General features: G+C 39.3%; 1 protein-coding gene across 2 annotated transcripts; it reads left to right on the top strand.

The window, feature by feature from the left end:
* The first annotated feature begins 2,505 nt into the window (after positions 1 to 2,505).
* LTV1 (LTV1 ribosome biogenesis factor) lies at positions 2,506 to 11,573 on the top strand. 2 transcript variants are annotated; one of them, XM_061471667.1, is made up of 11 exons: positions 2,506 to 2,664; positions 3,865 to 3,996; positions 4,490 to 4,678; positions 5,706 to 5,793; positions 6,735 to 6,855; positions 7,357 to 7,600; positions 8,088 to 8,215; positions 9,170 to 9,303; positions 9,503 to 9,555; positions 10,287 to 10,487; positions 11,072 to 11,573. In XM_061471667.1, exons 1-11 carry the CDS (start codon positions 2,662 to 2,664, stop codon positions 11,183 to 11,185), a joined length of 1,407 nt encoding a protein of 468 aa, XP_061327651.1. In that variant the 5' UTR covers positions 2,506 to 2,661; the 3' UTR covers positions 11,186 to 11,573. The 2 variants fall into 2 exon arrangements, with proteins under 2 accessions (XP_061327651.1, XP_061327652.1); XM_061471668.1 differs by having other exon boundaries at positions 10,287 to 10,496; positions 11,080 to 11,573.
* Positions 11,574 to 11,953: the final 380 nt, after the last annotated feature.

Genomic DNA, 11,953 nt, shown 5'->3' with positions numbered 1-11,953 from the left:
GCCTTTTCATATTGCAAAGTGACTGATGATAACTTTTGCTTTTTAATTACTCTGCAATAACTTCTGCTTTGCAAGAACTAAGAGAAAATTATTAGCATAAGTTTCCTCACATGGAAGGCAAGATGTTGATTATGTTAAGGCAAAAGCATGCTTCCAAGAATATTATTTTTCAAGTGGCTGCCTTGACAGTGAGACCATTCCAATATTGACCATTCTTCTTCCATAAGCACGAAAGAAGTGGTTAGAAACCTGAACACTTTTCCCCTCAGTCTCTGTAGATGCTCTTCACTGAGTTTAAACTGAAAAGTGTCTCAGTAGAGAACACAATGGAAGAGTACTGTGGCATGGATGGCCTTGTAAGGCTTAGATGAAATCAAAAGCTTAAGTGAATTCTCCGAGACATTCTCTCATACACATTTCACATACATGTGATACTAAATTTCAATATTTTTATGTGTTGTAAATGAGTTGGGAAAAGATGAGATCCCTTAATTGTTAACAAAGGAGGCAATAGAGTCATAGGTTCGCAGGCTTTTAAGATCATTGTGTTCAGCCATTAATATGATGCTTATTATTGCTAATCCCTCTATCTTAAAACTAATCTCCACATGTATTACTGTTGGCATATACTATCAGTCTTCTGTGATAAGGGAGCCTGTTTTTTTAATTACAGTGTGAACATATAGATCCTTCTCGCTAAACAATTAGAATCTAAACAGGAAATACAGGTGGGGAATATGAATTAAAGCAAGACGGAAAACCTTGAGACTTAAAAAACAAAAGAAGCAAATTCAACTTACACATATGAAACAGACAGTTAGCAACAGAGCTGAGAGTAAACATTTTTTTTCCCACTTCCAGACAGATATGATGCTCCTAGACCAGATTTAGTGTATAAGGAATGACAGTACTGCCACTGTTAGGGGGTCATCACATTTAGGGGATTGCCAGTTACAATCCTGTTACCACATCTGCGTACAAGTACTTGGCACTTTTATGGGTGTCAGAGCTACCTCAGGAACCTGGAAGCAGTGAGTAATCTACTTTGTTTCCCTACAGATAAATGTATCTTTAACAGCTGGGCGATTCTGCTCTCAGCTACTTCATGAAAAGCTAGATCTGCTATTCCATCTGTCCCTGCTGCTCCTGTCAGGGGCAGTCCTGAAAACCCCATTCACAGCATGCAGTCAAAGGGTTGCTAACCTTCCAGTACCAGTACAACCTTCAGGTGGATGACAGCAGCAAGACCTCACCTTGTACTGTTAGGAAGCAAGAGGAAAGGAAGGTCTAACCTTTATACAAATCTATGCAGAGGTAATTTAATTACTCTGAGTACAGAAGTCGTTTCCATTAAGAGTGATGTGATGAAACTGGATTGTAAAGATGTAAGATTTCAGACAGAAGACTGAAAATCTAGGCTCTTTTGGAACTTTAGTGACATCTACTGAAAAACAATGAAATCCACTCAAATATGATTAAAGCTAGTATTTTATGGCATACATATACATACAGCTGTTTACGTATACACACATCAGATGTGGATAATTCTTTCTTATTTTTCAGGAACAGCCTTTCCATAGTTGTCACAGATTTAATTGCCTATATGCATATAGAAGAAGCTGCTCCCCCTGTGTTTTACACTTGCTTTTTGAAATGTAACAAAACAGTTTTACATCCTGCTCCTAAAATATTAAGCATGCTTTCCTTTTTCTTAGCAGAGAGCGTGTATGTGTGCGCCTGTGTGTTCGTGCACGGGCATGCTGCATGGCATAGACGTAATTTATACAGCTACAGTGTCATAGCACAAGAAATAGGAACTTATATATGTCAAAACACGGTTGATGCGAATACATATTATTTACACATAAGCTTTCAAACTCAGCTTGGACACGAGCTCGTGCAGAGCCAAACTGCAAAGGTGTGTGTGCCCTGTGGCACAGGTAGTTGAAGAGGCGAGCACTGCTGTGCTGCGCCTCCTGTCTCACACGGTTTCGTTATACGTGAAGTTTATTGCGTTTTATAGCCGCGCTGAGCACTCGGTGGAGTGACACGACTAACGCCTGTCACATAACCTCCTCTCGCCTCCTTCGCCTGCACCGCAGAGGCGCGCCGCTCAAGCCTGGGGACCCGTCCCGCGGCGCGCCGTCCTGCCGCAGCACCTACCGCACCTCCGCGCGCTGCCACAGCCACAGCCCCGCGCAGCTCAGCCGACACCGCTCCCTAAGCCCCGCCTCCCGCCCCGCGAGTGACAGCTCGGCCTCTGCGCACGCGTTGCTTCACGGCAAAGCGTGCTGCCAATAAGGCCCGCTGGGGGTCGTACCATTCTCCACCAGTTTTTGGGGGGAGTGAGAAAATATGCCTCTAGAGGATTGGAGAAAGTACCGCGCTTGAGTTCACGGAGCTTCTTTTTTATTAAAATACTACTTCAGTTTGAGGAAATCCTCATTGTTTTGTTACTGGGTAACAAAAGGCCCTGCTCGACCTGGCAGCCTATCACCTTTCCCCCCCTTCCCGTTGGCCACTGGTTTATCCCAAGATGGAGGCCGCAACTCGGGGGTGCTGAGGGCCGGCCCGCGTGGTAGCGAGCAGGATCAGGGTGCTGGGCGGTAGCGGTTCTTCTTGCCAGGGGGCAGCGCGGGCTGCCCGGCCTCCTCTGGCGCCATGGTGAGGAGGAGAAGGAGGATGGGGACAGGCAGCTGGGCGGGCGCGGGCGACTCGCGGACTGTCGTCCCCGTCCGTTCTCCCCCAGCGTTTGGGTTGAACTGGGCCGTTCCCGTAGCGCAGTGTGGAAGGGTAAACGGCCCGTTGGCCGCTTTGCTTGCTGTGCTCTCCAGGAGCCTCCTCGGGCTCCGGCATCCGCGCCGGCAGCTCCGGGCCTGCGGCGGGTAAGGGAAGGGGCAGCCTGCTTCCCTGAGAGCAGCCCAGGTGATGGGCATGTAAGGGACCGTGAGTGGGGTTAGGTTTCCTGGGTCACAAGCACTTTTCCTTGTGCCATCAGCCACCGGCAGGTTTGTAAGGGTAGCAAGTGCCCTGCTTCCAAAAAAGTTTCCTTTTTGGTTGCTGTGAGCATAAGGTTTTACCGTGTAGTTTGGGGGTTTTAATTCCAAACGTATGTCTGCAGTTCAGATACTCTGGGATTTGATATGACATAGTGTGTCGTGTTTTATACTTAATGTTGCCAGGTAAAGAAGATAGGCTAGATCCATAAAGGAGTTGGCCAGGTGCATGTACCTGTTAACACGTTTTGGTATGTAAGTAAAGCTGGACACTTTGATTAAAGTGTTTCCCCAGGTGAGATGTGCTGACTTGTAGAACAGGCTTCCACCCAGTTAGAACGCTCAAGATTTGTGTTTGTCCAAAAGGTAGATGCATTTTTGTTATTAGAGCTATGTCTGTGTAGTGGTGCAGCCTTCATGATTGGTAGTGAATTACTGGTGTAGGATAGATATCTAAACAATTTTCAGAAAGCTAGGTGTGTCTAGATGAATTTCCTAAGGTCAGTTTCCTACCTTGCTTGGGTGAAGTTTGTTTCCGATTTGACCCAGTGTTTCGAAAGTACTTACCTAAAAATTCCTTTCTAGGGTTATATGTTAAGGTGTATATGCTACAATCAAATATTTATTGTACCGATGTATTGCTGTTTTGCAGCTGAAAATAGTATTTGAGTATATGAAATGGCTGTTGTGAAGGTGGTGAGAAGACTTAAGCTACTACTAGTCTTTTTTTACTTTTTGTCTCTAAATATGCTGATAAGATATTTCCTTAAAAGGAATAGAGTGGCACACTCCAGGCAGAATAAAATTCTTTTTAGGTACATTTAATTTCTTTTTTTTTTGTAGTGATTAACCAAATGTCCTTTTTCAGCCTCACAAGAAGAAGAAACCCTTCATAGAGAAGAAGAAAGCAGTAACATTTCATTTAGTGCACAGAAGTCAGAGAGATCCACTTGCTGCTGATGATACTGCACCCCAAAGAGTTCTACTGCCTACACAGAAAGTAAATACTTTTAATAAGGAGGTTGATTCAAATGAGAAGTGCTGCAGGAGAGAAAAGTGTGTATGAAATTGTACAATTCAAAACATAGTCTGAGAGAAAGTAGTTTTTAGTCCAGTTTATTAAAAGGAAGGGGATGTTGTGGGGAATATGATAGTTGTGAGTTAGGACCTGCTGGCTTACCTCAACTGGCATTTGAAATAGAAATGTATTAAAAAAAAAAAAACAACAAAAATTGCCTCTCCTACTCTGAAGAAGCAGGGTCTGTTAGTTATGCTGCTTATGGAAAAAGTTTAAGGTCATGCTGACACAGCACCTGAACACTGAACAGGTCAGTTACAATGTTCAAGCAGGCTGTGAGTTAGGATAATGAGTGGAGAGAAGACTACAGGACTTTATAATTCAGTTATACTCAATAGATGAATTGCTTTTGGTTTTGCTAGTGAGTTTTAAATGGACTTGAGTAACTCCATGTATTTCTTCCTACAATTCCAAGGGGCATGAGGAGCGAAGGAGGGAAGAGCAGCGGAAGTATGGAGTGTTCTTCGATGATGACTATGACTATCTTCAGCATCTGAAAGAAGCCTCTGGTCCCTCCGAGCTTGTCCCTTCTGTTCGTGGGCAGCAAAGCAGAATTGTTGTCACAAGTGAGGGGCGCATAGAAGATGAAATTCAGCGAGTTCCAGTAAGCGGTATTTTTGCTGATAATAATTTTAGCCTGTTTGTTGGAGTTTAGCATTCTGTACACACATTAACCATATTCATATAGTGACTGTGATCTCTATATATAAGGATCCTTTTGACCCACAGTAAGACTTTCCTACAAGTGAAAATAAAAGTTGATGAGCCACAGTTTTTGCTAGCACAGTGTTAAAACACCATGTACCCATATCAAGCTTTCCTTGAAAGAGATGGCTTATTTGTTTGAACAAGTCATGCGTTTTCCTGGGGTTGGCATTTTGGTTTTATGATTTTTAGAAATCTTGAATGATCTGGGAGTTACAAATAAACCAGGTTCTGTTACCAGTGCACCATGTTTTTAATGTGAAATGTGACAGAACCCAGAGGGAGTAAAAACAGACTTTTCAATTCCTTGGTGACTCTTCATCAGGGACTGAAGAGGGGAAGTTCAGGTTAGATATAATGAAGAAGTTCTTTTCTGTGAGATTGGTGAGGCAGTAGAGTGGGTTGCCCAAAGAAGTGGTAAGTGCTCCATTCCTGGCAGAGTTCAAGGCCAGATTGGAAGAGCCTGGGGCTATGTGGTCTAGTGTGAGGCATCCCAGCCTATGGCAGGGGGGTTGGAACTAGATGATCTTAAAGTCTTTTCCAACTCAAACCATTCTATGATTCTATGAAGACTTTCAACAAAAGGGTAATTTCAAATATGTGTTAGTGTTCTCCAAACTAGAAAGTTTTACAGACTTAATTGTGCTGTAGAACCCTTCTCTAAAAAGCTTGAGAGATGAAAAAATACTTTCACTTTGCCTGGAGAATACTGACATGAGAATGAATGCTGCTGACACTTTACCTGGCTTTCATTGCATAACTTTGAAAACTTGCCACCAATAAAGTAGGGCTTGTCTTAACACTTAAGAAACGCTCACAGAGTTTCTTTTGGTCATGTGATTGTCTGCATATTTTCATGAATGTGACCTCAAAGGAGAAACTGAGAACAAGTATATTGTAATATTGGTTTTGTTTCTTTTTCTAAGGCACCATCTATTAAGTTACCTTCCTCAGTGTTTGCCACAGAGTTTGAAGAAGATGTGGGCTTGTTAAATAAAGCTGCTCCTGTTTCAGGTATCAAATCTTTTACCTTTCTGTAACTTGAGTTGCCATCTAGGTACTAGATGGTAATGATGGCTTCAATTACAGTGTCATATTAGTTTTGGTTTAGAACAGGCTCAATAGCAGACATACATAATGATCTATGAGAGACCTGTGTTTCAATTTGAGACCTCTGTCTGTGATTCACTAATAATAGCTTTTTTAGGTTTGCTGGGGATGTCAGGGGGTGCAGAATTCTTGAGCTCTTAGTATTGTGTAGCAAATACAAAATAATAACAAGGGAGAGCTGTAGCTCAGACTATGGATTTGTTACTCCATCTGTTTGAACGGAAGTCTGAACTGGATTTTCATTCTCAAAAATTCCCTTATTTTCATAGGCTGAGTGATATTTTCTTTCCTTCATTATTAACATTTCAGTGTTACAGGCTTTAAGTATGCTTTTGTTACGTATCCATGTTTTCACTGAACATTCGCTGTACATCTATCTTAATTCTTCCTACAGAAAGTAATTATGGTAGGTTTCTGTCCTAACAGAAGAATGCTAAAGACACTGCTGTTAATTGCATTAGAGAAACTTTCTGATCTTTTGTAATGTAGGGAATTTAAAGGGCTGGGAGCTAGGCTTGGCAGTTGATTGTACAGTACTTTAACTTAGAATACTGTAGAAGCAAAATTATCTAAGTAAAATGTACTAGAGTACATTTATGGAGGTGCAAGATCTCTGGAGAATTTTTATTTCTGGATGAGGAAAATTGACAAGTGGCTGGTGACTTGCCCTGGCTTGTATCAGATCTACAAATGTTATTGAGGAATCTTGTGATACTTAAGTTGAATCTTTCCTTAGTGGAAATTAAAAGTCTAGCTGGATTGATTATTATCCAGGAAAGTAGCTTTGTAATGTCAGAGAAACTTACATATTTAAGTGGTGGTTTGTTTGTTTTTTAACTTTCTAGGACCACGGCTAGATTTTGACCCTGATATTGTTGCAGCTCTTGATGATGATTTTGACTTTGAAAATCCAGAAAATATCCTGGAAGATGATTTTGTTCTACAAGCAAATGACCCACAGAAGGGGTAGATACAGCTTTATAGAACTGTTTGTCATATGTAAATATGAATGATGTTATTTGTTATTTTATGTTCTTGTAGGAAGCATGAATGGTTTAAGGTTTCAAATTGAATGCTTAGGTGTGTTGAAGGGAAAAGTATTACCTTGTCTTATGTGGGTGGTAGCTTACAAAATCAAATTTTCATGTGTTATCCAAGATACAATTTCATTTGTTACTTTGAGCTCACGGATTATATGTATTTGTTTCCAGATGCAATGTATGGAGTAATAGGATTCTTGAAGTTATCAGAAATGTTTTAGCTTTCAGACAAAATCAGTAAGCTGGCTTTGGCAACATAGTTATGCTAAACTCGTTTTTCTTTTACTGACTTGAAGATAATAAGTTTTATCTTTCCCTTTCAAGATTTAAATTTATTATTGCTAAATTGTTTCAGATAACCCAACGTTGGTCAGAGCTATGGCAAGGTCCATGTATTACTCTAAAACTGTTTTAAACTTCTGTTCAGGGGATCAGATGCTGAGGATGAAGATGAGTGGGAAGATGTGGAGGATGATAGTGATGAAAAGGATAGTTGCAGTAATAACTGTGATTCAGAAGAGCCTTTATCAGATGATGGGGTTAATGGACAGATGAAAGAATTTTTTTTTATGCAAGAAGAAACCAGGAGTCGTTTCACAGAGTATTCTATGACATCTTCAGTAATGAGAAGGAATGAGCAGTTAACCCTGCTGGATGACAGATTTGAGAAGGTGAGGCAGCTCAGGAAAGTAATTGTTAAACATAAGGATTCTAAATGCTTCTTTTGTCTTTTGATACATCTCACAGTCAAAATGCACACAAGGTGGTGTCCTGTATGCCTATGCAAATGCCTGGGAAAGACTGTTCTTTCACCCTTTTTCTTCTCCATGCCAGTTATACCTTCATGAAATGATGTAATTGGAAATATGATGTACCTTTTGTCATGAGCAGTGACAGGTTTTTTAATGTGCAGATTGAAATAATGTATCAGAATAAGAAACATTTTCTAGAAGGTGATCTATATACTGTAATAGATAACTTTGTGACTCCTGTGCCAGAAGAATACTGGCAGGAAGGAAGAAATCCTACTGCAGGTGTGTTTGGCAGTTGTTCAGCAAATGAGAGGGGAGGGGAAAAAGGGGCAAATAGAAAGAAATTTATAGATCTTCTTTAGGCTATCAAGAAATTGCATGACAAATGTGATCTTCTTTATTTTAGTTTTTTGAACAATTTGATGAAGATGAAATTGGAGCCTTGGATAATGTGGAGTTAGAAGGCTATATTAACACAGACAATGCTCGGTTGCAGGAAGTCCTGAATGATTACTACAAAGAGAAAGCAAAAAAGTATGTGTCCCCAGAAGTACTGCTTCACATAAGTAGTTTCATTTAAGTTATCCTGTGTTTGTATTGAAACTTTGGGTATGCTGTTTCCTGTTCTTGTACTCAAAGATTACATCCCACAGTAAAAGCAGCTGTGTATGAATATTATCCATTTTTTCTCATCACTGAATGTCAGTCTTAACTTGTGAGATGGTAAAATTAAGTGGAGGCGTTTTGATGGTTTATGTGAGATTACACTCCTTTTGTATAATTGTATTGAGGATAGTGCAAGTAATAGAAACTTTCTTCCTTTGCCTTTTTAGCGTAACTTACCTTTCTCCCTACACCTTTACCTTTGTTTTTTGCTGTTCTAGCAAAGTATATTCTGTCCTGCTGGTGTGCAGCTGATTCCATTGTATACCTAGTTTCATGATAATAAACTCACAAGTGACTATTATTGCTGTTGTGGCACTGCAAAAATTAGTGCTTATAAAGCAGCCCTGTGACCCTGGAAGACTACATCTCCATAGTGTATTCACTTTGTCTTAAAGCAGGTGATAATATCCCAAAGTTAAATGACTAAGTGTTCTCACATTAGTCTTGTGTTTCCTGATTGAAAGATACAGTAGTGTGTCCCTTGCGGTGAAAGATGACTGGCTAGTAGCAGAGTACATATTCTCCTCCAGAGCTGCCTTGCTTACAGACTAAAAAGTATATCCTCTTCTCTTCCGGTCCTCCAGTCACAAATATTATGTGTCACATACAAAATGCCGTAATACTTTTCTTGACTGTATCTCTTGTCCTGATGTTTTAGTGTATTTTGTGGGTGCTTAGTTAAGGAAACTTGACTTTGCTGCAAGTTCCATTGGAAGTAGCTTTCTTTAGTTTGGGGTTTTACTGAGCGAACACCAGGTTAACATAATTACACATTTTCAATAGAAGATAAACCTTAGTTTTTTTGTTCTTTGGACTTTAAAGTTGCGTGAAATTGGATACTCTTGAACCTTGTGAAGATTTAGACTCTCCTGTGAATGAGGAAAGTGAAGACGAAGAAATAGTAACTGTAGTTGTTGAGGAACCAAAAGAAAAATGGGATTGTGAATCCATTTTGAGTAAGTATTTTGGAGTTCTCTTGTGTCTTCCTAGAATTTCAAAGTAAACAATAGGTGATCTCAGAACTTTTCTGACAGTGCTTTAGATAAAATACTTAATGCTTGTGAATTTTCAAGGACTAAGTAGTAACACAATTCATAATAAATCTACCTAAAGTCTGTTTGCAAGCCTTCACTACTATTTCTTTTTGTGACCTAGGTACATACTCAAACTTATATAATCACCCAACACTTATTAAGGAGCCATCAAAGGTAAGATCATCAAACTTAACTCTGAGTAATATCCTGGCCTGGAAAAATTTGAGACCAAAATGATTGTTTTCTCAATGGATATCTGTTTTTTAAAAGAAGGAGTAGAAAAGAGGGCTGGGAGGGTGTTAACTTTGATACTACCTCTGTACTGAAGAAGTGTTTGGGTATATTTTTTCTATTAGTAAAAGGAAAATAGCTTAAGTTCAAAATTTCTGTAATAGCAGGGCAGAAGTGCAGAGTGCGGAGTTGACTTTCTTGTTACCTGTGATATGCGCGTGTGTAATCTGTGTCTCACAAGCACACATTGCTTGTTTTTTTTTCTTGAAAATACACTTTAATTTCCCTGCTACAGTTTGAAACAATTTCTTCTAGTTCTTTTGGTCTTCTAGACATTCCCCATCATTGGAACATAGCTTGATCTTTGAAATTGTGAAAGGAAACCTTTTCTGTGGAAGTTTCTAAAGGAATGTTAAGTGCCTTTAGTAATATTTAAATAAAAGATTATATATTTTTTTTTCTTATTCTGGGAGGCCAGATTCTCTTCACAGGTTGATTTCTTTCTTAGGGATTAATGTGCGTTTTTCTGAGGGAAGAAAATAGTGTGAGGAAACTTCCATGTTTATTACTGTTAAATCTGAATCTAATGTTTTTATACTGATAAGGCAGTGTGGTGTGCATTCCTTGCAGGCAGAGCTGGGGGCCATTCATACATAATCTGCTCTCTATTTTAGCCCAAACCCATAAAAATTTCCCAGAAGACTGGAATTCCTCTACACATCTTGCCTCAGAAACATCTTACTGCTAAGCAGATTGAACGCATGCAAATGATTAATGGCAGCGACTTGCCAAGAGCATCAACACAGCCCCGTTCCAAAGATGAGAGCAAAGAGGATCGCAGAGCTAGAAAACAGGCAATAAAAGAGGAGCGAAAGGTATACTTTGTTTTAAATAAGAACCTGCAAAAACGTGTTACATTATCTGAATTCTGTCTCACAAACTTTTTTAAAGCTCACTTGTTCTTGTGCCTGGAAGTCAATGGGAAAGACCTGCTGGTCTCAAAAGACTGGTTACTGGTTCTTTAAAATATCCACTGGAAAGAAAGTTAACATCATCATTTTGTCATCCTAATTTTGGGACTGTTATATATGTAATTGTGGCCACAATAACACTGGAAGGAGCCCTTGCATTTAATTTTCTAGGGAGGCAAAGGAAACAGTTGTGATGTTTCAGATCACACAAAGTAAAAAAGCTCTGAAAGAAATGTGGGAAATCTGATTTGCCACTATGAGATACTAGCTGTTTTATTTAGGAACAGAAATTGCCAGCATATCAGAAGCTTCAGCTGATTAAAGATGGTAATCTTCGTGGTACATGATTTGACTGCTAATAATGAGTGCCATAAATAATATTCTTGTCCAGATTGCTGCTGTTTTCATGATCTAGAACTGTTAATTTGAATGGCTTCTTCTTGCATGTCATGCCTATTTTCTAAATCTGTAATTATTGGTACTCACAGGAGCGCAGGAAGGAAAAGAAAGCCAACAAGCTAGCCTTCAAGTTGGAGAAAACTAGGCAAGAGAAAGAGTTGCTCAATCTGAAACAGAACGTTCAAGGACTGAAGCTGTCTTGATGAAACTGAGGAACTTTCTTTGAAAACAACCTCAAGTTTTCATTTGTATTGAGAAGGGAACTGCTAACTCATAGCTTTGCCAGTCATGCTCCAGGGGGGTTATTCACATACTACTGTAACAAGAACCAGTAACTTGTTATTCTTTCTGAAATGCAGTTATGCATAAAACCATCTGATGTCTATTCGGTCGTGAGTGACCTGGCAACTTTTGCAGAGTTTCATTAAAATAGAAAGGTATTAAAATTATAAGAAATGTATTTTTCTTACAAACTATCACTGGACAAAGTTTTATATACATATTTGTATATGTATTCAACAAATCAGCAGAATCTTAATGATCTATCTGGTTAAATTCTTCTATTAAATTATCTCAGTTTACAAAGCAATATATTTGTGTTTCTTCTCTCCCTTATGTTTAAATACAGCAGAAGGACTGATGAGGCCTTTTAATGTACAGAAACAGTTCAAAGTACTTGTTTTTATTGGAGAAGGCTTTTATAATATATTGATAAAGTAACATGATTTTAATGAAGGGAATAAACAGGCGTGGCAGGGGGGTTGGAACTAGATGATCTTAAGGTCCTTTCCAACCCTAACTATTTTATGATTCTATGATTCTATTTAAAAATCTCTTGGTCACTGCTCAGGAAATTGAAGTGTCAATGGAGTTTTCACATCTGGATTAAGCATTTTCTGAAATTGTCAAAGAGACTGTGTTAACCAAATCAGTAAGAAGCACCTGTAAGATTAGAACAAGTTTTCATTTAG

The sequence above is a fragment of the Pezoporus flaviventris genome, unplaced genomic scaffold, assembly GCF_033815535.1.
Source record: "Pezoporus flaviventris isolate CSIRO_AGI_PZ_B2104156 unplaced genomic scaffold, CSIRO_AGI_Pfla_v1 ptg000066l, whole genome shotgun sequence".
NCBI classification, from domain to species: domain Eukaryota; kingdom Metazoa; phylum Chordata; class Aves; order Psittaciformes; family Psittacidae; genus Pezoporus; species Pezoporus flaviventris.
The sequence above is the reverse complement of the archived record's forward strand: the minus strand, read 5'-3'. Positions and strand labels throughout refer to the sequence as shown.

What these genes read in the sequence shown, in the direction of transcription:
- LTV1 (XM_061471667.1), top strand. An exon ending in ATGAAATTCAGCGAGTTCCA is followed by an intron (nt 4,679 to 5,705) that starts GTAAGCGGTATT and finishes TCTTTTTCTAAG; the next exon opens with GCACCATCTATTAAGTTACC. An exon ending in TGGATGACAGATTTGAGAAG is followed by an intron (nt 7,601 to 8,087) that starts GTGAGGCAGCTC and finishes TCTTTATTTTAG; the next exon opens with TTTTTTGAACAATTTGATGA.